The sequence below is a fragment of the Nilaparvata lugens genome, chromosome 4, assembly GCF_014356525.2.
Source record: "Nilaparvata lugens isolate BPH chromosome 4, ASM1435652v1, whole genome shotgun sequence".
In the NCBI taxonomy this organism is placed as follows: Eukaryota; Metazoa; Arthropoda; class Insecta; order Hemiptera; family Delphacidae; genus Nilaparvata; species Nilaparvata lugens.
In genome coordinates, this window is record NC_052507.1 from 5,779,629 (window position 1) to 5,802,534 (window position 22,906).

Sequence of the window (22,906 nt, forward strand, 5' to 3'; positions counted from 1 at the left end):
CCCAACAAAACAGTAAAATTCGACAATAATCAACAGTAATCGGCTTGAGATAACAGTAAAAGTTGCGACATAAACGCCCTATACCATGGAATATCTACTTACGCTATTGTTTCTCTATGGTATATCATACATATTTTTAAAAAATATTGATAAAAATCTGGTGTGGCGCACTCACACAACTTTCCTTGCTGTTATGAAAATTGATCAACTGACGCTAGTGTTCACGCGCATCTCAAGTCTACTACTATTCTAAGATCTGAGCCAGGTGGTGACAGGAAATAGCGCTGCAGACACACGAAGTCTGCTATCTCTTCATAGTGAATGATTTGATAGAATCAACAGTGCTAGCAGTTTGCAGAGCTTATTTTCAATTCTAGATGAAAATGTTACTGCACATTAATTGTAGATATTTTTATGCTGAATCTTTTCCACCTAAATTTTTTTGTTTAAATTGTATCTGAAACCTGATAATTGGGAACCTAAAATCAAACTTTGCATAGATGGGGCGGTGCTCCTGAAATTTTTACAGATATGGGACTTGTGGCAGTTGATAAAGCTTATCAATGACTTTTTTAGGTATGAATTTGATCAAAGTCGTTGGAGCCGTTCTCGAGAAAATCGCGAAAACCCCTGTTTTTGACAACATTTTAGCCGCCATCTTGAATTGCATTTGATCGAAATTGTTCGTGTCGGATCCTCATAGGGGAAGGACCTTAAGTTCCAAATTTCAAATCATTCCGTTAATTGGGAGATGAGATATCGTATACACAGACGCACACTCACTCATACACACATACAGACCAATACCCAAAAAACACTTTTTTGGACTCAGGGGACCTTGAAACGTATAGTAATTGGGGTACCTTAATTTTTTCCGAAAGCAATACTTTCCTTACCTATGGTAATAGGGCAAGGAAAGTAAAAACCATGGTGGATTAGCCTAGTTATTGGTCATCTAAGTTGGGCCTATAGGTACAAATTAGCATTGAATCATGATCAAAGATTATAAAGCCGACTCAAAGACAATCATGTCTTGATGAATTTCTTCAAGGCATTGACCTAATAATAATACTGAGGATGATGCCCACATAGCCTCAAAGGCTTGTGCGTGGGTAATGAGTAAGAGGGATGATGATGAGAGATGACGACTACTTTTTAGGTAGTCAATTAGATAATTGAAATAAAATAGATTTAAAAAGAGGAGAAATGAATATATTCAACTTTAGAGCATTCACTAAAATCCCCAACAGGCTGTACTATCAATTTTAAGCCGTACTATTCAGGTCATTGATAGGCTGTACTTTCAATTTTTTGCTTGATATTCAAAATTATAGCTCTGTTCAAATATGTTCACCAGCAGCACTGTATTTCAGGTACGCTTTCAATTACATTAATTTTTATTCTCTTTTCTTTAAGGAGAATTGCGTAGCTACTTTGATAGAAAATGACACTGTTGGCTACACTGATTATCAAGCACCTTCACCAGTCCAGCTGATTATTGAGTCTGCAGATCTTTTGTTGGCATCAGTGAACTCTAAACTAACGTTCACTGGTTGGCATTCGGGAAGTAAATTAACCTCCCATCAACACTTTGATAAATTTAATAATATCTTTTGAAGATAAGAAAAAGACGTAAGTAATGTTTTGTGATAATTTATTCTTTTCAAACTTAAACTTCCTGTTCAAAACAGATTTTTAAAAATTCAACACCTCAACTTTAATGATACGTTATAGTGTTTAGCTTTCTAAACTATTTTGATTTACGTATTGTTATTTACAATCATAAATAATATTCCAAAAAGCTGTTTATTATTTTTTTGTCATTCAAAGCTCAAAACACTTGAAAAGATGTAATTGAAATTTTAATTATTAAAGCAGATTAATGTTTACTCAAGCTTTTAGGTTATGTCGGTAGTCATATAATGTTTTTGTTTATCTTGCTGAAAAATGTTTTATGTTTGTATTCTTTTGTTTTAATTATTTTTATTCTAAATAAAATGTTTCAATTCATAATAAATACGTTCTATTATTGTACTAGTAATTTTGTGATTTGTAAGAGAATGTAAGTAATCTTAACTCAGGAATAGTTTGAGGTTTTTGATAGTAATTTATTGTCATTTTTCAGTTGAATAAGACCTACTAATCATGGCACACTACAAGGGGGCGGCCAGTGAAGCTGGCAGAGCCATGCATTTAATGAAGAAACGAGAAAAGGCTCAAATGGAAATAGAATTTCGGAAAAAGAAGATAGAGGAAGATTTGAAAATATCAAACATCGAGAATAAGTTTGCAGCCCATTATGATGCTGTTGAACAGCAACTCAAGGTAAATATGGTTTTTTATCATTATACATCTTTTGAAAGTTCCCTACAGTTGGTCAATGTAAGTATTGAAAAGCTTTCTCTTATTAGCTTCAAGATATAGGTTCGGTTACACACAAGCCGGTAAAATTTCAATCGTGGCTAATTTTACGAAAACCAATCTGAGAATGCTTTTTTTGAAAAGACGGCTTCTCTTATTGGTTCTCGTGGAATTAATCACGATTGAAACTTGGCCGGCTTTTGTGCAACCGGCAATGAGAGAATATTACAGTATCGTTGTTGCCGACTTCAGAGTGCAATTATTAGTCAAAGATCATACTTGTAAGCTCCTGAAAATTGGTCTACAATTTTTTCTTACTGGTATTCACCAATATAATTTCACTGGAAAAAAAACATGAAAATTAAAAATTAATTAAAGGGAAGTAGCTTGGATACAAATACACCCACATTTTACCATAGAGAAAAGATAATATAAGACGATATCCCATGCTATAAGTAGTTTATGATGCAAATTTCAAGCCGATTTTTGTTAACTGTTGACTACTGTCTATTAATAGGCCTACTGTTTTGGCCGGGTGAGAGTGTAAGAACGGCACAGTATGAGAGACTACCAGCGTCAAATAGTTTCACGAAAAAGAATTACTATAATGAGGTTCACGTTATAATGGCAGTGATTGATTAGCAATGGTATTGCTATCCTTATCTATCATTCAACAAAGCGGATGGCGTTATCTCTTTCTCGCTCTGCTCTGTTGCCAGATCGCTTTCAACAATGTAGAATTAATAATTAATTAACAAAATATTTCATCCTAATTATGAAAATTTATTATGAAATAATTGAAAAATATAATTTCTTGGTTAATGAAATATAATTGATTATTTTAAACGTGAATGAATTATTAATATTGCATTAATACACTGTATCAGCTACCATCTATAGAAAGCATTGACTAGACAGAAGATCGGCAACGTTGTTCTCCTATGCCATTATAACGTGGACCTCACTATTTTCCAATTAAATTCAATAGAACTAGCCTATCTCGTCTTGAGTTAACACTGGAATTTGGAACATAAACGCTCTTTACCATGGGATATCTTCTTATGCTAGGTCTACTGTATATTTTATCTATGATATTACATAGTTGACAACATTCGAAATTGAAATTTATTATTTGTATCCATTTTACTTTTCTTCTTCGGACCATAACATAAACTAAACACCCTTAATACTAATTATATCTTTAATACTTAATTAAACATCTTTTAATGCTATCTTACCTTTATGCTAATATACATAAAAAATGTATTTTTTATTTAAATACTATATTTTTTGTTCATTTTTTATACCCACAGAGCTCCACCATTGGACTGGTGACACTAGATGAGATGAAAGCCAAACAAGAAAACATCGTGAAAGAGCGAGAAAGAAAGTTGGCTCTCAAACAGCTAGAAAAGGAGAGGGAACAGCAAAGACAACTAGAAGCTAAGCAAGCCGAAAAGAACAAGCAGAAAAAACAGGTATGTATTTCAATAATAACCGAAGGTTAGCGGTCCTGTAGTTGCGTTAAATTTTGTTTCAATAGAGTACTGTCGTTCAATTTTGGTTTTAATTTTTAGAAAGCCATAATTCTTTGAAAGCTACCCTTCTAGAGTCGTCAACAATTTCTAGCAATTGGAACTTTAAAAAATAAATTCCATCACTCTCCAACAATTATTACTTGTTCCTAATAAAGTTGCCCTTCTAGAGTCTTCAACAATTTTCAAGGAATTAGAACTTTAAAATTGAAATTCCGTAAGTTTCTAACAATTAGATGCTCCTTATAAAGTTGCCATTCTAGAGTTATCAGCAATTTCTAGCAATTGGAACTTTAAAATATAAATTTCATAATTTTCTAACAATTAGATAGATGCTCCTTATAAAGTTACCCTTCAAGAGTTATTAACAATTTCTAGCATTTGGAACTTTATGGACCGGTTTCCGAGCTCGGGATTTAGCTAAGTTTTAGACTTTTAAACAGCTGGAGTCAGAAAATTGGCTTTCCGAAACGGGGCGTAGTCGCAGTTTTTATGATAATCTCTATTTTCTCATTTCATTGGTAACGTTTTTCCTTGACGAAATCAAACAATCCTAAATAATTCAAAATAGATGAAACTTCATACTATTTTCTCTTTATTTTATTTTGTGTTAAATTTTCTACTTTTTCGAAATTTAATTTTAACGTGGACTGCGACTACGCCCCGTTTCGGAAAGCCAATTTTCTGACTCCAGCTGTTTAAATTCTAGAACTTGGCTAAATACCGAGCTCGGAAACCGGCCCTAAAATAAAAATTCACCCTTCTAGAGTCGTCTACAATTTCAAGGAATTGGAACATTATAATTGAAATTCCATAAGTTTAGACTGCACAAAAGCCTGTTATTTTATTTTATTTATTTATTGTATAAAATACTATAATCATAATACAATTATGACATTGGAGGAAAACTAGGCTAAGCCTGTACTATTTCTCTCCAAAAATTTTGATAAAATGTTAATGTTGTCCAAAAGATAAGGTTATATAGTCACACACTGCTTCGTCACTTGATTTTCGGTCCAGAAATGATGATTTAAAATTTTGAATTTTGAAGGTTGATTTTATACTCTAAATGAATCACAATAAATTAAAAACTTAGAAATATTGCACTTATTTAAAACATTTGAATACAAAATCAAAAACCTACTCACTATTTGTTACTCACTGTTGAATTTTAAACATGATTAAATGTCACGAGAAGGATTTTTCGAAAATAAAGCTTTTCGGATTAGTTCAGGTGGCATTTAATCACGATTAAAATATAACAGGCCTTAGTGCAGCCAGGCCTTAGCCTACAAACAGTTTAGTGCGGAGTTGGAGAAAAGGATAGAATTATTTGCTTGACAGACAAGGGAAAAAAAATATTATTGAACAAGTGCTGAATTTGAAACGTCTCAGTTTGTTTATAGATTTATTGATCTCTGATATTTTTTCATTTGATTTCAATTTAGATCCAAGCGCTCTCGTTCAACTTGCATGAGGATGAAGATGAAGAAGAAAACGAAGACGAAGTTGAAGATGATAAGGAGGAGGAAGAGGAGATACTGGAACCTATCAAGAAGAAAATAAGGAAGAATCCAGATGTAGATACCAGCTTCCTACCTGACAGAGAGAGGGAAGAAGAGGAGAATAGGATGCGGGAAGAATTGAGACAGGTAAGAAGATATATAACTGACAGATTATGTTTAAAAATAGTATTATTTAAAAAAGATATATCTCGTCAGGCAGGGAAGGAAGCTCTCCGATTGGTTGATTGGGTTGGCGTTCGGGAATCAGCTGATAATCAGCCAATCGAAAGGGCTGCTTGCCCTGTCGACTCGTCTAAAAATGCCTAAAATAAAAAAAAATCAAATCAAAATCATTTATTCTTCAAAAAACAAATTTACAGTATAAAATAGAACACTTTCACAAAACCTGTCTAACCTAATCCCTATATGACAATTTACAAGACACATTGAGAAGAAAAAATCCCTGCAAAGGTTTAACCTGAGCGCAGGAATGAGTCGCTATAAATAACATAATAACAATATCGAGGGAAACAGGATGTTGAAAAACTACTCTATAAAATGAAAGAAATTATTATTAAATATTCAGACAGCTAAAGTTAATTGCAATAATTCGTGAAGATAGAAATGTACAAAATATAAATTACAAATATTGAACAGCAGCACAACTCATGATTATAAAATGATGATAATCATAGCATATAATTTATGTAAACAGTATCCATTATGCTTAGCATATTGAAATTTATATACAATATAAAAAGAAATGGAGAATCACGTAGTTTAATTCATGAATCAGTTCAAAAAACATTGAAAATAAGAGGGAAAGGTATTCACTACAAAAGATTACATTATTCAATAGTTACAAAAAAGTTTGATATTTGTTATTTCTAAAGGTTATTATAACTTTGGAAGGAGAAAATCTTTGATCAATACAGAAAGTATAGGATCTATAGTAAATGAATTTTACTTGTATCAAAATAGTTTTTCATTGAGCTTGAATGCTACAATACATTTATCCAATTCATACCTAGTTCTACTGTTTAATCTGAAATTGACAAAATCAAAAGGTATATGATTCAGTAGTCTTTTAGCTACAAAGACAAACTGCCTACAGCACACGTCCAACACTGTACAATCATTCTGAAAAGTAATGCTAGATGGTCTCAAATCATACATAGTCTCTCGAAGTCTGAAGTTATTTTTGTTTTTTATTATATATAAGAGATATAAGTTATATAGTTATATCTTAAGTTAAGATATAAGAGATATAAAAAAACGCTTCGTGTGGCTTAGCCCCACTATCTACTATAGCTCTCCTTATGAATAACTTAACACTGAAGAAACGGTGAAATTAGCCACTTCATGATCTAATATCAACAGCACTCCTTATGAATAACATAACACTTGTTTCAGTTTGTCAAGAAATGGTCAGAATAGGCACTTGATGATCTGAGATCGTGAGGAACTGAGACCCACCCGTCACTGATTCCCATTAAATCAATGCTTGCAGTTTGAAGTTGATCTTACCTTAATCAAATGAAACAAACAATTTGAGACCATTTCCGGAAAAAGGGCAAATAGCCTACGCGAAAATTGTGTTTAGAGTAAAATCAATTCAAAGATTATTTTCCTCCACCTACTGTCTAAAGTACTTACTTTACTCCCTGAAACCTAATACTAAAGTGTCACTTTTTCGCTCTCGGTAGTAAAAAACAGAAAAACTCCCTAGGGAGTAAAAGTGACTCCATTTAAATAACATGGGGAGCATCTCTATTTTGAAGCTTACATTGTAATAGGTTAGAAGGTCTAAGCTCAGATGAAAAAGCATAATAGAGGTGTCTGTCATTGAGTCAACTGAATTCAATACCACAACCAGAAATTTGATTAACTCATGAAATATATGTTTGTATGATAATTATTATATTCTTAATATTAGTAGACGATAAAAATTTATACAATTTTTAAAATATTTTATTCTATTAAAATACCAGCCAACAAATATTTTTGATCTGCAATTCAAATTTGAACCGCGTGATCTGGAGTCAGCCATTTTTGGTAGCCCAGCTGATATAATTGTTACACTTGGCCGATAGATAGCGCAATCAGCAGTGCCTATCAGACGACCGGTTTTTAGGTTTTAGATTTTAGGTTATGTTGTTAGGAAACATTGTCACCAATACGTAAGTTATTAGAATGATTTAATTTGCAGTTTCTATAAAAAAATGTAGATGGAGGAAAAATGTTGTGTACATCACGAGCGAAAAATACTTTTTCTCCCTCAGGAAAATTGTTGCCCTCGGCTTCGCCTCGGGCTTCAAACTTTATCCCTCAGGGAGAAAAAGTCGTACTTTTCACTCTAGATATACAAATAACTATTTCTCCCTCAGGAAAATTTCTGCCCTCGGCTTCGCCTCGGGCTTCAAACTTTTTCCCACAGGGAGAAAAAGTCGTACTTTTCACTCTAGATATACAAATAACTATAAATACTAGCCGTCAGGCTTGCTTCGCTCGCCATATCCGTCTGGACCCCCGACTGGATCGTCCAAAAATGGGATCAGCGGGCTCGCTTCGCTCGCCTGCATGTAGACCTCAGCGGAACCTCTGTACCGAATTCTGGACCCCCGACTGGATTGTCCGAAAATTAGATCAGCGGGCTCGTTTCGCTCGCCTGCATGTAGACCTCAGCGGAACCTCTGTACCGAATTCTGGACCCCCGACTGGATTGTCCAAAAATTAGATCAGCGGGCTCGCTTCGCTCGCCTTCATGTAGACCTCAGCGGAACTTCTGTACCGAATTTGAACGTATTATGTCAATTTGATCTCGAAAAACACCTGTTACTATATTGGCGTATCTTTGGCGAACAAAATTCTTCCACCTCAGCTAAACCTGTGTACTGAATTTCTTAAAATATATTTCCATCAATTATTGAAAAAGGTGAGGAAACGCAGTAAAGCTGAGAAAACGCTAATTTTGGGCGTATCTTTGGCGTTATTTCAAATTCCTTCTAACACAACATTATTGCACCCCAGCTGAGCTTCTGTAGTAAATTTGAACATTTTCTGTTTATTTGTTCTCGATAAAGAAGCTGAGAAAACGCTAAAAACGCAGATTTTTGGCGTATCTTTGGAAATTTTCCCAAATCTGTTCTTATTTCGTCTCTAAAGGGCCAACTGAACACACTTACCAAATTTGAAATGTTATGTCATATTTTTATCATATGTTAGGACGATCCAGTCGGGGGTCCAGACTAAACGTCTGGCTAAACGGATATGGCGAGCGAAGCGAGCCTGACGGCTAGTAATATAATATTCCCAGGAATAGCTCTGATTGAAGTAGCAGTACCCAATCAATTTTTCCGCGATAAATAACATCCTAAATAGGGATTTAGGAGGTACTGGATAATTGAATAGACTTAGAACGTTGTCAAAAATCCACTTTAATTAAAAAAAGTACTGGATAAATTGGTATTTAGGAGGTCCTGGATAAATGCATTTCAATCTTCAACTTGGTGCCAACCTAGCAAAGTCAACTCAACTTAATGCCAGCCTGACAAAATTTTTAATTTAGTTACCAGAACAACAACTGTTTCGAAGAGGTACTCTCTCTAGATTATAGTTCTATATTAACATATGGTATGGACGGCTAGTAATATAATATTCCCAGGAATAGCTCTGATTGAAGTAGTAGTACCCAATCAATTTTTAAATTATAATTTTAAGATATTGGAATAGAAGAATATACATGCTAAAAGACGAACTTTAAACCCTTAAAAACCACGCTTAGAGTTAAAATATCGCCAAAAGATTTCTTAGTGCGCCTCTAAAGGGCCAACTGAACATACCTACCAAATTTGAACGTTTTTGGTCCGGTAGATTTATAGTTCTGCGAGTGAGTGAGTCAGTCTGTCATTGAGTCAACTGAATTCAATACCACAACCAGAAATTTGATTAACTCATGAAATATATGTTTGTATGATAATTATTATATTCTTAATATTAGTAGACGATAAAAATTTATACAATTTTTAAAATATTTTATTCTATTAAAATACCAGCCAACAAATATTTTTGATCTGCAATTCAAATTTGAACCGCGTGATCTGGAGTCAGCCATTTTTGGTAGCCCAGCTGATATAATTGTTACACTTGGCCGATAGATAGCGCAATCAGCAGTGCCTATCAGACGACCGGTTTTTAGGTTTTAGATTTTAGGTTATGTTGTTAGGAAACATTGTCACCAATACGTAAGTTATTAGAATGATTTAATTTGCAGTTTCTATAAAAAAATGTAGATGGAGGAAAAATGTTGTGTACATCACGAGCGAAAAATACTTTTTCTCCCTCAGGAAAATTGTTGCCCTCGGCTTCGCCTCGGGCTTCAAACTTTATCCCTCAGGGAGAAAAAGTCGTACTTTTCACTCTAGATATACAAATAACTATTTCTCCCTCAGGAAAATTGCTGCCCTCGGCTTCGCCTCGGGCTTCAAACTTTTTCCCACAGGGAGAAAAAGTCGTACTTTTCACTCTAGATATACAAATAACTATAAATACTAGCCGTCAGGCTTGCTTCGCTCGCCATATCCGTCTGGACCCCCGACTGGATCGTCCAAAAATGGGATCAGCGGGCTCGCTTCGCTCGCCTGCATGTAGACCTCAGCGGAACCTCTGTACCGAATTCTGGACCCCCGACTGGATTGTCCGAAAATTAGATCAGCGGGCTCGCTTCGCTCGCCTGCATGTAGACCTCAGCGGAACCTCTGTACCGAATTCTGGACCCCCGACTGGATTGTCCAAAAATTAGATCAGCAGGCTCGCTTCGCTCGCCTTCATGTAGACCTCAGCGGAACTTCTGTACCGAATTTGAACGTATTATGTCAATTTGATCTCGAAAAACACCTGTTACTATATTGGCGTATCTTTGGCGAACAAAATTCTTCCACCTCAGCTAAACCTGTGTACTGAATTTCTTAAAATATATTTCCATCAATTATTGAAAAAGGTGAGGAAACGCAGTAAAGCTGAGAAAACGCTAATTTTGGGCGTATCTTTGGCGTTATTTCAAATTCCTTTTAACACAACATTATTGCACCCCAGCTAAGCTTCTGTAGTAAATTTGAACATTTTCTGTTTATTTGTTCTCGATAAAGAAGCTGAGAAAACGCTAAAAACGCAGATTTTTGGCGTATCTTTGGAAATTTTCCCAAATCTGTTCTTATTTCGTCTCTAAAGGGCCAACTGAACACACTTACCAAATTTGAAATGTTATGTCATATTTTTATCATATGTTAGGACGATCCAGTCGGGGGTCCAGACTAAACGTCTGGCTAAACGGATATGGCGAGCGAAGCGAGCCTGACGGCTAGTAATATAATATTCCCAGGAATAGCTCTGATTGAAGTAGCAGTACCCAATCAATTTTTCCGCGATAAATAACATCCTAAATAGGGATTTAGGAGGTACTGGATAATTGAATAGACTTAGAACGTTGTCAAAAATCCACTTTAATTAAAAAAAGTACTGGATAAATTGGTATTTAGGAGGTCCTGGATAAATGCATTTCAATCTTCAACTTGGTGCCAACCTAGCAAAGTCAACTCAACTTAATGCCAGCCTGACAAAATTTTTAATTTAGTTACCAGAACAACAACTGTTTCGAAGAGGTACTCTCTCTAGATTATAGTTCTATATTAACATATGGTATGGACGGCTAGTAATATAATATTCCCAGGAATAGCTCTGATTGAAGTAGCAGTACCCAATCAATTTTTAAATTATAATTTTAAGATATTGGAATAAGAAGAATATACATGCTAAAAGACGAACTTTAAACCCTTAAAAACCACGCTTAGAGTTAAAATATTGCCAAAAGATTTCTTAGTGCGCCTCTAAAGGGCCAACTGAACATACCTACCAAATTTGAACGTTTTTGGTCCGGTAGATTTATAGTTCTGCGAGTGAGTGAGTCAGTCAGTCAGTGAGTGAGTGCCATTTCGCTTTTATATATATATATATATATATATAAGATAAGAAGAAGATGCACAGAATACTTCAGAACCTATTCAAATATCTCTTAAGGCTGTGCAAAGGCTAAAAATAAAATTTCTACTGGTGATATTTTTCAAAGTTTTTCGATTTGTATATCATCAAGCTATCAAAATGAAAACGTTATCTCAGGAGAGCATTTTTTTTCGTTCATTACTTTTTGAGATATGAGCGCCTAAAGTTTAAATTTTTGGGACAGAACATTTCAAATTCGGTAAGAGATAAATCCATGATATTTAGAGGATAAATTCTTCATGATATTGTTGATTGAATAAAATGAAAATTTTCTAAAAATATCAATTTTTGAGAAAGTTTACTAAAAATGACCAAAAATAACTTTTAGTTAAATAAACAAAGCCATCGTGCATTCTGGTGACGTCGGCACCTCCTACACCAATAAAAACACTAACTCACATTTCAGCTGATCTATATCAGCGAGTGTTTTTATTGGTGTAGGAGCCCTACCTGAGCTGACGTCACACGAATGCACTATGACTTTGTTTACGGAGGTAGTGGCTGATCCCCAGGTAGTACTTGCGAGTTTGTTAGTCAAATTATTGCGTGTTTGTATCTTATTTCTCACCATCTCGAGTTGCTTTCGGTATGTTGAAGGTTTCGACACGAAGTTTCGAGGTAAACTGTTAGATAATGATGCAACTTCATTTTAGACTAGCAGGTAACCCGTGCTCCGCAAGGGTTCATTTTTAAACTTGAAAACTGAAAACTTGACGTAATGAAATCTTGAAGAGTTTGAAATAGGCCTAGAACTATTCTCGGTTAATTAAGAATCTATATGCAAAGTTTCAAGTTATTCAGTCCAGTAGTTCAGACGTGATGATGCGTCAAACATAATTTTCCTATCCCGTACGTTTATGAGCCAGTTCTTTCCTTTATTATTCCATTAATTTACAATCGCAATATAAAATTAATGATTGGGAGAGAACCAACAGGATGAACCCAAAACTGTTTCTCTCCTTAATTTTTATAAATAGTCCAAATGAGGTTATTATAAACACTTTTATAAATATCACAAACATTTAGGCTCAACTCACACTTGATATTATACATCCAATTCTGACGTTGAATTGGAAATTTGATAAGTTGCAATTTTACACGATTTGGCAACCCTGTAATTTCTTGGGTTGGAGGGCCGAGTCTCAACTTGTTTTACACAAACTATATAATATAGGATAGGCTATATGATTTATATGAAATAACTTAGTAATAGTTGAATAACCCTGCAATGGTGAGATTATCATAAAATATTTAAGTGATGAGAATAGGCGAATTTGAGAATAATAAGGTATAATAAAAATTGATAGGTATTGTAAATCGGAAACAGCTAAGGCTCAACTCACACTTACGCGACTCAGGTCGAGAAGAGACTCGACTCTAGTCGAGTGCATGTGTTTTCAAATGGTGACAGTCGCGGAGACTAGAATCGACTGGTCTGAGTGTCACCATTTGAAAACACATGCTCTCGACTAGAGTCGAGTCTCTTCTCGACCTGAGTCGCGTAAGTGTGAGTTGAGCCTAAGAAATTGTCAAAAAACCACAGATTTTATTGAAAGTTAGAAAGACTGTTTTCAGTTGTTACACCATTGTCAATCTCTCATGAACTTCGACTAGTTTATCACAGTTTATCAGAGATTGACAGTGGTGTAACAACCGAAACCCGTCTTTGAAAAATCTGTAGTTTTTGACAATTTCTTAAGCTGTGTTTACACCAAAGTTATTAACAAAATGTTTATTATTCAGTCCAGTAGTTCAGACGTGATGATGCGTCAAACATAATTTTCCTATCCCGTACGTTTATGAGCCAGTTCTTTCCTTTATTATTCCATTAATTTACAATCGCAATATAAAATTAATGATTGGGAGAGAACCAACAGGATGAACCCAAAACTGTTTCTCTCCTTAATTTTTATAAATAGTCCAAATGAGGTTATTATAAACACTTTTATAAATATCACAAACATTTAGGCTCAACTCACACTTGATATTATACATCCAATTCTGACGTTGAATTGGAAATTTGATAAGTTGCAATTTTACACGATTTGGCAACCCTGTAATTTCTTGGGTTGGAGGGCCAAGTCTCAACTTGTTTTACACAAACTATATAATATAGGATAGGCTATATGATTTATATGAAATAACTTAGTAATAGTTGAATAACCCTGCAATGGTGAGATTATCATAAAATATTTAAGTGATGAGAATAGGCGAATTTGAGAATAATAAGGTATAATAAAAATTGATAGGTATTGTAAATCGGAAACAGCTAAGGCTCAACTCACACTTACGCGACTCAGGTCGAGAAGAGACTCGACTCTAGTCGAGTGCATGTGTTTTCAAATGGTGACAGTCGCGGAGACTAGAATCGACTGGTCTGAGTGTCACCATTTGAAAACACATGCTCTCGACTAGAGTCGAGTCTCTTCTCGACCTGAGTCGCGTAAGTGTGAGTTGAGCCTAAGAAATTGTCAAAAAACCACAGATTTTATTGAAAGTTAGAAAGACTGTTTTCAGTTGTTACACCATTGTCAATCTCTCATGAACTTCGACTAGTTTATCACAGTTTATCAGAGATTGACAGTGGTGTAACAACCGAAACCCGTCTTTGAAAAATCTGTAGTTTTTGACAATTTCTTAAGCTGTGTTTACACCAAAGTTATTAACAAAATGTTTATTTTTCCGTCCTTACAGATTCTGTTAGATTAAACGGAGCTTGACAAACACATATGCACAATCATCGTGGTGTATGATAAGTTATGTTCAATTTAATAGAATCTATAAGGACTGAAAAATAAACATTTCGTTAATAACTTTGGTGTAAACACAGCTCAAGAAATTGTCAAACACCACAGATTTATCAAAGTGTGAGTTGAGCCTTACAGTCCAAATATACATTATTCTAAAAAAATAATCTGGGTTGATCAGTATAAATAAATAAATAAATAAATAAATGAATTTTTATTGTCATTAAGCAACATTGGCGATAGACAAAGTCAAAACTATACTAACATTATGCAAGCCAGAAGGTTATAAGTTAATGTAATTGAAAGTATATACGATATACATATATAAACACATAAACTTAACTACATCTAAAGTAAGCCCAGAAGAATTCAAATATTCATCACTATACAAACAAGGCCCTGTCAAAATGTTAAAACAAGAAAGAAAAGCTTTAAGCAATCAAGGAATCAAACATCAATAATCATATCGGAATCCAAGAACTCTTGTATAGAATACATTGGTGTTTTCACTAACCAGTTGAAAAGTTTCATTTTAAATCTATCTGTAGACTCATTTATTAAGCTTAGAGGTAACTTATTGTACAGTTTCAGACCAATAATATTGTAGCTATTCATTGACTTTAAAAGCCTTTGGAATGGTATATTCAGTCTATTCTTATTTCTTGTTGCATAAGAATGTATGGTATGTCTTGGAATTTTCTCTACCTTTGTTTTTACATTTATTAGAGCAGTATATATATATAAAGATTTATGATTGTGAAGATTCTCAACTTAATAAACAAAGGTCTACAATGTATCTGGGTTATAGTTAAGATGATGATAATACGACTCGTAAATTTGTTTGACGCTGCTCATGACGTGTATTTGTTCTTAGCAATGAAATTTATTTATTCAATGTTTAAATTTAAATGTTTTTTTGTAGGAATGGGCCGCAAAACAGAGCTCGCTGAAAGAGGAGGAGATCGAAATCACGTTCAGCTACTGGGATGGATCGGGCCACAGAAAGACGGTGCGAATGAAGAAGGGGAACTCAGTCTACCAGTTTCTGCAGAAATGCCTGGAAGTACTTCGCAAGGAGTTCAGCGAGCTGAAAACGGTCACCGCTGATCAACTCATGTATGTGAAGGAGGACCTCATCCTGCCGCACCATTACACCTTCTATGACTTCATTGTTACCAAGGTGAATACAATAAGTGCACGTCAAATCATGCATGAGCCGAAAAATGAGTAGAGTAAGTTAATTGTCTATAATACAGGGTGTTTCAGAGAAACGGAAAATTTTGAAAGTTGAATAATTTCAAGAAAAACAAATCTATAAATAACGTTTTTAATATCATTCAATAGTAAAAATAATGCCATTTTAGAATAAATCATAATGTAACATTCATTTTTTACTTTCCTTGCCCTATTACCATAGGTAAGGAAAGTATTGCTTTCCAAAAAAAATTAAGGTACACTAATTCTATGTTTTCTATACATTTCAAGGTCCCCTGAGTCCAAAAAAGTGATTTTTGGGTGTTGGTCTGTGTGTGTGTATGTGTGTGTGTGTGTGTATGTGTGTGTTTGTATGTGTGTGTGTGTGTGTGTGTGTGTGTGTGTGTGTGTGTGTGTGTGTGTATGTGTGTATGTCTGTGAACACGATAACTCCATTCCCAATTAACCCATAGACTTGAAATTTTAAACTTAAGGTCCTTATACCATGAGGATCCGACAATAAGAAATTCAATAAAATCCAATTCAAGATGGCGGAAAAAATGGCGGATAATTACTAAAAAACCATGTTTTTCACGTTTTCTCGAAAACGGCTCTTACGATTCTCTTCAAATTTATACCATGGATAGCTATTTATAAGCCCTATCAACTGGCATGAGTCTCATTTCTGGGAAAATTTCAGGAGCTCCATAATATTCTTGAGAAAAATGGCGGATGATGACTAAATGTTTTTCACGGTTTTCTCGAAAACGGCTCTAACGATTTCCTTCAAATTTATACAATGAATAGCTATTTATAAGCCCTATCAACTGGCATGAGTCTCATTTCTGGGAAAATTTCAGGAGCTCCGTAATATTCTTGAGAAAAATCGCGGATAATGATTAAAAATCCATGTTTTTCACGGTTTTCTCGAAAACGGCTCTAACGATTTCCTTCAATTTTATACCATGAATAGCTATTTATAAGCACTATCAACTGGCATGAGTCTCATTTCTGGGGAAACTCCATGAGCTCCGTAATATTTTTGAGAAAAATGGCGGATAATGACTAAAAACCATGTTTTTCACAATTTTCTCGAAAATAACTTGACCGATTTTTTTCAAATTCATACCCTATATAGTTATTTATCAGCTCTATCAACTGGCATGAGTCTTCTTCCTGGGAAACTAATGGGGGTCCACCCCATCCTTGAGAAATAAACTTAGTAACCTCCTTCTCGTGCATGAGGTAGGTAGGTAGTGCAGTTCATAAAAAGAACACAAATAGTCGAGTTATTTCATCTGTAGAACAGCTGTTTCGACGACTTTAAAAAAATGACGACTAAAAAAAATCATCGAATTTCACAGTTTACACAAAGGAAAAAGTACTCTGAAAACAATTATATATACACATATACAGAAGTCTGATCGTAGTTTCAAATATGAGCAAGGAAAGTTGTGTGAGTGTACCACACCAGATTTTTGGAAGATGACATCTTGCAGGTGTGTTCTTTTTCTACGCAAACAATTCTGTTGTCTCTTCATCATATTGTCCATGGTTTGACGTAACATTACAACTGGAATTTGAATTCTCTTCTCGAATCTTGGCTTTCAAATCTTCCGTTGTTGCAGAATTGAAAGCCAAGATTCGAGAAGCGATTTCAGGAATTCCAGTTGTAATGTTACGTCAAACATGCATGGACAATGTGATGAAGAGACTACAGGAATGTTTGCGTAGAAAAGGAATACACCTGCAAGATGTCATCTTCAAGAAATGAATGTTACGGTATTATTTATTCTAAAATGGTATTATTTTTACTATTGAATGATATTAAAAACGTTATCTATAGATTTGTTTTACTTGAAATTATTTAATTTTCAAAATTTCCTGTTTCTCTGAAACACTCTGTATAATACAAAAATAAATAAATAAATAATCATTTTATTTGTTCATGGACCAGCCAGACAAATACAGAAATACAGTTAAATAGAGATACATGCACAATTATTCTATAATTCCAACAATAACCTCCAATAGAAATGAATTCTAAAGTAAAGTGTCAGTTCGTGAGAGAGCACGATTTCACTCTCTATGTCTGTTATTAATGTCTCCACTCCATGTGGATTATCAAACAATCAAGACTTATAGAATAATTACTGCATAACTGAAAATTTATAACATGAAATATTGTATCAAGACATCAATGGAATAATTATAATTTAAATAAATACTTAAAGAACACAGCAATATCACAATTAAAGATCAAACAATACTTCATAGCATATTACCAAAATTTACAGGAACATTAACATTACATTATAATACTACTTTGGATTGGAACAGGTACTTTAGGACAGGTACATTACTTAATAATTTTAACTACAAGATTTCAAGCTATTGAATAAACTTACAGGCATTCTAATGAGTATAATGATGGTAGTTAAGTCAGAACGATTGATTTACAATAAGACTACACTAAACTTGGGTGGAAATTCAATTTTTAATACAAAATTAAAAAATATATAATACAAAAAATAAACTTACCCGCCAATAATGAATGGACTTCCTCGTACTCTATAATGGGATATAATATATTTTCAAAAGAATAAAGTACCTCGTATTTGCTTTGCTCCTCCATTTTAACTTTCACCTTTTTCGTAGGCATCTACTGTTCACTTCAGATGTTCATATGTCGCTAAAACTTTCGATAGGAGCTGAGCTCTCCGGTTCCGGATAGTCTTTTGTAGATCATGTGTTTCCGACCGGTTCATGGATTCTGCATCGTCGCAGGATAATCAAAGATGGCGACCGGTTCATGAACTGTCAAAAGCTCCCTTGGAACGCGGTTCGTCTGCCCCGGTGCACCAGGGGCAGTGGATCTGATCCTCCCAGATCGTACTCATTTGTTCCAGGTCAATACCCCCTCCCGTCGCCGAGTATTAGCTGTTCGAAAAACATGCGTTTCCTCTGCACCAATCTGTATTTTGTTTTTGGTAAATAGAATGAATCAATTCATTTCATTCTTCCATTCATTCCAGAACCTATTAAATTAAAAGAGGGTATTCTTAACTTTTGTTTTTGGCAAATAAAATAAATACATTTATTTTATTTCAAAATGTATTGATTTCAAAGAAGATATTCTTAACGTTTGTAAAGTAATTATTATTAAACGAAAATCCCGATTAAAAGCTGTAAACCACCCCGAAGACTTCTGCTACTGCAGATATTGACAACAGGGTAAACAACTAGATGGAAATTTGATGAGCGCTACTATACAAAAATTATTTGTCAGCCCAGGAATCTAATTTCCATTTAGCTGTTTACCCTGTTGTCAATATTTGCAGTAGCAGAAGTCTTCGGGGTGATTTACAGCATTTGATTGGGATTTTCGTTTAATAATAATTATTCATTAATTAGCATTTTGAACAACTTCCAATTTATTTCCATCTGTAGACTGGCTGGCCGCTAATGCTTTGTATAAAATGAGCGCTGCTATCCAGAGATTGTCAGTTTGGTGTAAGGGTAAGCATTCCTGACCGGCAATTAGGAGGTACTGGGTTCGATTCCCGGGCTGACAAATAATTTTTGTATAGTAGTGCTCATCGAATTTCCATCTAGCTGTTTACCTTGTAGTCAATATTTGAAGTAGCAGAAGTCTTGGGGGTGATTTACAGCATTTAATTGGGATTTTCGTTTAATAATAATTATCAATTAATTATTGATTTTTTTAATTGGATTGAATTTATTTATTTCCATAAAATAATACAACATATTATAGAATATAATACATACACAGGGTTTAGTCTGTCTGTAGTTTTCTGCTCGTAAGCAGGTCCTTCTATGTGGCAGCAGCCCTCCACTCTCTTCTATCCTCCGCCAGTCGCTTCGTTGTATAGTAGCTCATCCTCTCCTTGATGTCGTCCAACATTTTGTATCTTCTTCTCCCTCTTCCTCTTCTTCCCTGAATGGTCCCCTCCATGGCATCCACCAACAAGCATTGCCGTCTCATCCAATGTCCCAGCCATCTCCTCTTTCTTCCCTTTATCACATCCAGCAGACTCCTTCTTTCCCCAACCCTCCTCAACACCTCCTCGTTTGTAACTTTATCCCTCCAACTGATCCCCTCCATCCTTCTCCATATCCACATTTCCAATGCCTCAAGCCTCCTCTTATTCTCCTTTCTCAGCGTCCAAGTTTCTGCACCATACAGTGCCACACTCCAAACATAGCACTTTATTAGCCTTTTCCTTAGTGTCTTGTCCAGTTGGCTACAAAGAATTCTCTTTTTCTTATTGAATGCTGTTTTTGCCATAGCAATTCTTACTTTGATTTCTTTGTTGCATTTCATATCCTCTTCCATTATGCTTCCTAAATACTTGAAAGATGATACCTGTTCCAACTGTTCACCCTCCAGTACAGCATTCCCCATTCTTGCTTTCCCTGCACCAATTCTCATGCACTTTGTCTTCCTGACGTTTATCCTCATTCCATACCTCTCACAAGCCTCATTCACATCTCTCAACATTCCATTCATCATTGTCCAGCTATTAACCAGGGTATAGTAACTACAAAAAATTCAAATTAATTAACGCAACACATAATAGTGGGAATTATTCCCATTACTTTGATAAAACCATTATTACTATTATTATTATAAATTATAGATCTATTAATATTATACGGAAATGTATTATTACGGTGAATGTGCAGCATACCAATACCCTGATCATGAAATAGTAATTGCTCACCTAGACTGAAAAAGTTTGTTTGTGAGTCAATGAGTCCAGCACTTTGCCAATCCAAAATTAATCTTATTGCTCTAATCATTAAATTAATTTTTAATGTTGAATCAATTTAAACCATCCCTTCACCCTCTCCCCCAAATCATCACACACATACTCTCTCGCCCCCCCCAATCATCACACACACACACACACACACACATTTTTAATGTTGAATCAACTAAAACCATCCCTACACCCTCTCCCCCAAATCATCACACACATACTCTCTCGCCCCCCCAATCATCATCATCATCATCATCATCATCACACGCACGCGCACACACACACACACACACACCACACACCACACACACACACACACACACACACACACACACCACACACCACACACACACACACACACACACACAACCACACACACACACCACACACACCACACACACACACACACACCACACAACACACACACACACACACACACACACACACACACACACACCACACACACACACACACACACACACACACACACCACACACACCACACACACACACACACACACACACACACACACACATACACATACACATACACACACACACACCACACACCACACACACACACACACACGCACACACGCACACACGTCTGCTTTGGAGAATCAACAAGCAGCACACAGAGAGTAAATTGAGAAACGAAATAATATTGTAGCTAGAGATTCCATAATAGATCCATGAATTATTCTAGATAGAATTGAATTGAATTGAAAATTTCTTTATTCATCAAAATGCACAAAATACATCAGAACAGTGTCAAATTACAAAAAGAATTATTAAAAAAGATTGACTCGGCAATCTTCATTTGAAAAAAATAGCACAGCTATCAAAAAATCTTGCATAATGTAAGTTTTCAATCCATCTGTGCAGCGAAAGAGAGAAAGAGAAAGAGATATATTAAAAATATATTGTTGACTTATAGGTTCTTTGTGTTTAATAATTAGTCATGGATTAATTTCATCTGGTTTATTCTATTTTGTTGGTTGTTTATTTGATCGTTTTAGTTCACGGAGTTTATTTTTGATAAGGGGTATAGGCCTAATTAATTATTGTCCTTCTTTAATAATATTTTTTTTTTAATTGTAAGAAATATATCTTGTCCTCCTAGACTTAATTTTAAAAATATATTGTTGATAATAACTATAATATATATAAATTTCAGAAAAGGAGAAAAAAAATAAATAAAATGCAATTGAAATTAATATCAATTGATATTAATTTGATTGATTGATTGATTACAGGCACGTGGCAAGAGTGGACCATTGTTCACGTTTGACGTGCATGACGACGTACGTATTGTCAACGACGCCACCGTTGAGAAGGAGGAGTCACATGCGGGAAAAGTTCTTCTGCGCAGTTGGTATGAGCGAAACAAACACATCTTCCCTGCCAGTCGATGGGAGCCTTATGACCCCACCAAGACCTATGACAAGTATACTATCAAAGACAAGTCCAACAAGAAATAGACTCCGATCTGACAAGACTAGATGGATAAGTCAAACAACGAATAGAGGACTATTCCAACAACAAATAGACTCTAATCTTACTAGATTGTGGACAGAAAAATGTGTATTCAAGGTGACATTACATCTAGGTATCACTGCATCTAGGTGTAGATCATCAGTTTCAGTGGCTGGGAGCTCTACACCTCAACAAAACATACAGATAACCATATACACCATCAAAGACAAGTCTAACAAGAAATAGACTTTGATATGATAAGATGATAGATAAGTCAGCCAAGATATTGACACTAAAGCTGCGTTTACACCAAAGTTATCAACAAAATGTTAATAACTTAATCCTTATAGATTCTATTAGATTGAACGGAACTTGACAAACACATATGTTCATCATGTGTATGATAACTAATGTTTAATCTAATAGAATCTATAAGGATTAAGTTATTAACATTTTGTTGATCCTTATAGATTCTATTAGATTGAACGGAACTTGACAAACACATATGTTCATCATGTGTGTGATAACTAATGTTTAATCTAATAGAATCTATAAGGATTAAGCTATTAAGGGGAGTCGGAAGGCCCTATACCACCAATGTTAAATTGGCCAACTTCAATGTACCTTTTTGAGATTTCCACTAGAGATAGACTCACAATTTTTTTAATGAAAGAATGCATCTTTATCTTCAAACTGATGGAAGGAATTTACTCTAAAAACATTTTTTCTCTGAATAATTTTTTTTAGAAAAATTGCATGCGATTCCTGGAAAAACTATATTTTCCATATAAATGTTACTTTTTTGAGACTTCTGTTCTGAAATTTTGCAGACATGTACAATAGGCATTACTCTAAAAAGTGATGGAGGCTATTTATCATATTTTCAATATTGACAGAGATATTGATGATAAATACATTGAAATAATTTTTTTTCTAAAAAAATGTATTTAGAGAAAAAATTATTTTAGAGTAAATCAGATTGAAGATAAAGATGCATCCGACTCCCCTTAAAATTATGTTAATAGCTTTGGTGTAAACGCAGCTGAGGGCCCGCCGCAAAGTAGACCCACGCTAATCAACCCACACCGTGTGATGTTTTTTAAACCATTGCTAGGCTTCTCCAGGCATCTGTTTAATGATAATAATGCAATGAATAATCCACTTGTCAGCTGATTGACTATGAATAATTCTATAGCAATGGTTTACAAAACATCCCACGGCGTGGGTTGCTTTTCGTGGATTAGCGTG

The 22,906-nt window shown here is 34.8% G+C and overlaps 1 protein-coding gene across 2 annotated transcripts; it reads left to right on the plus strand.

Moving 5' to 3' along the window:
- The first annotated feature begins 1,490 nt into the window (after positions 1-1,490).
- On the plus strand, positions 1,491-21,967 carry LOC111043433 (protein FAM50 homolog). 2 transcript variants are annotated; one of them, XM_022328388.2, is made up of 6 exons: positions 1,491-1,632; positions 2,126-2,325; positions 3,675-3,839; positions 5,345-5,548; positions 15,128-15,385; positions 21,439-21,967. In XM_022328388.2, exons 2-6 carry the CDS (start codon positions 2,146-2,148, stop codon positions 21,661-21,663), a joined length of 1,032 nt encoding a protein of 343 aa, XP_022184080.1. In that variant the 5' UTR covers positions 1,491-1,632; positions 2,126-2,145; the 3' UTR covers positions 21,664-21,967. The 2 variants fall into 2 exon arrangements, with proteins under 2 accessions (XP_022184080.1, XP_039281504.1); XM_039425570.1 differs by lacking the exon at positions 1,491-1,632 and adding an exon at positions 1,698-1,850.
- Positions 21,968-22,906: the final 939 nt, after the last annotated feature.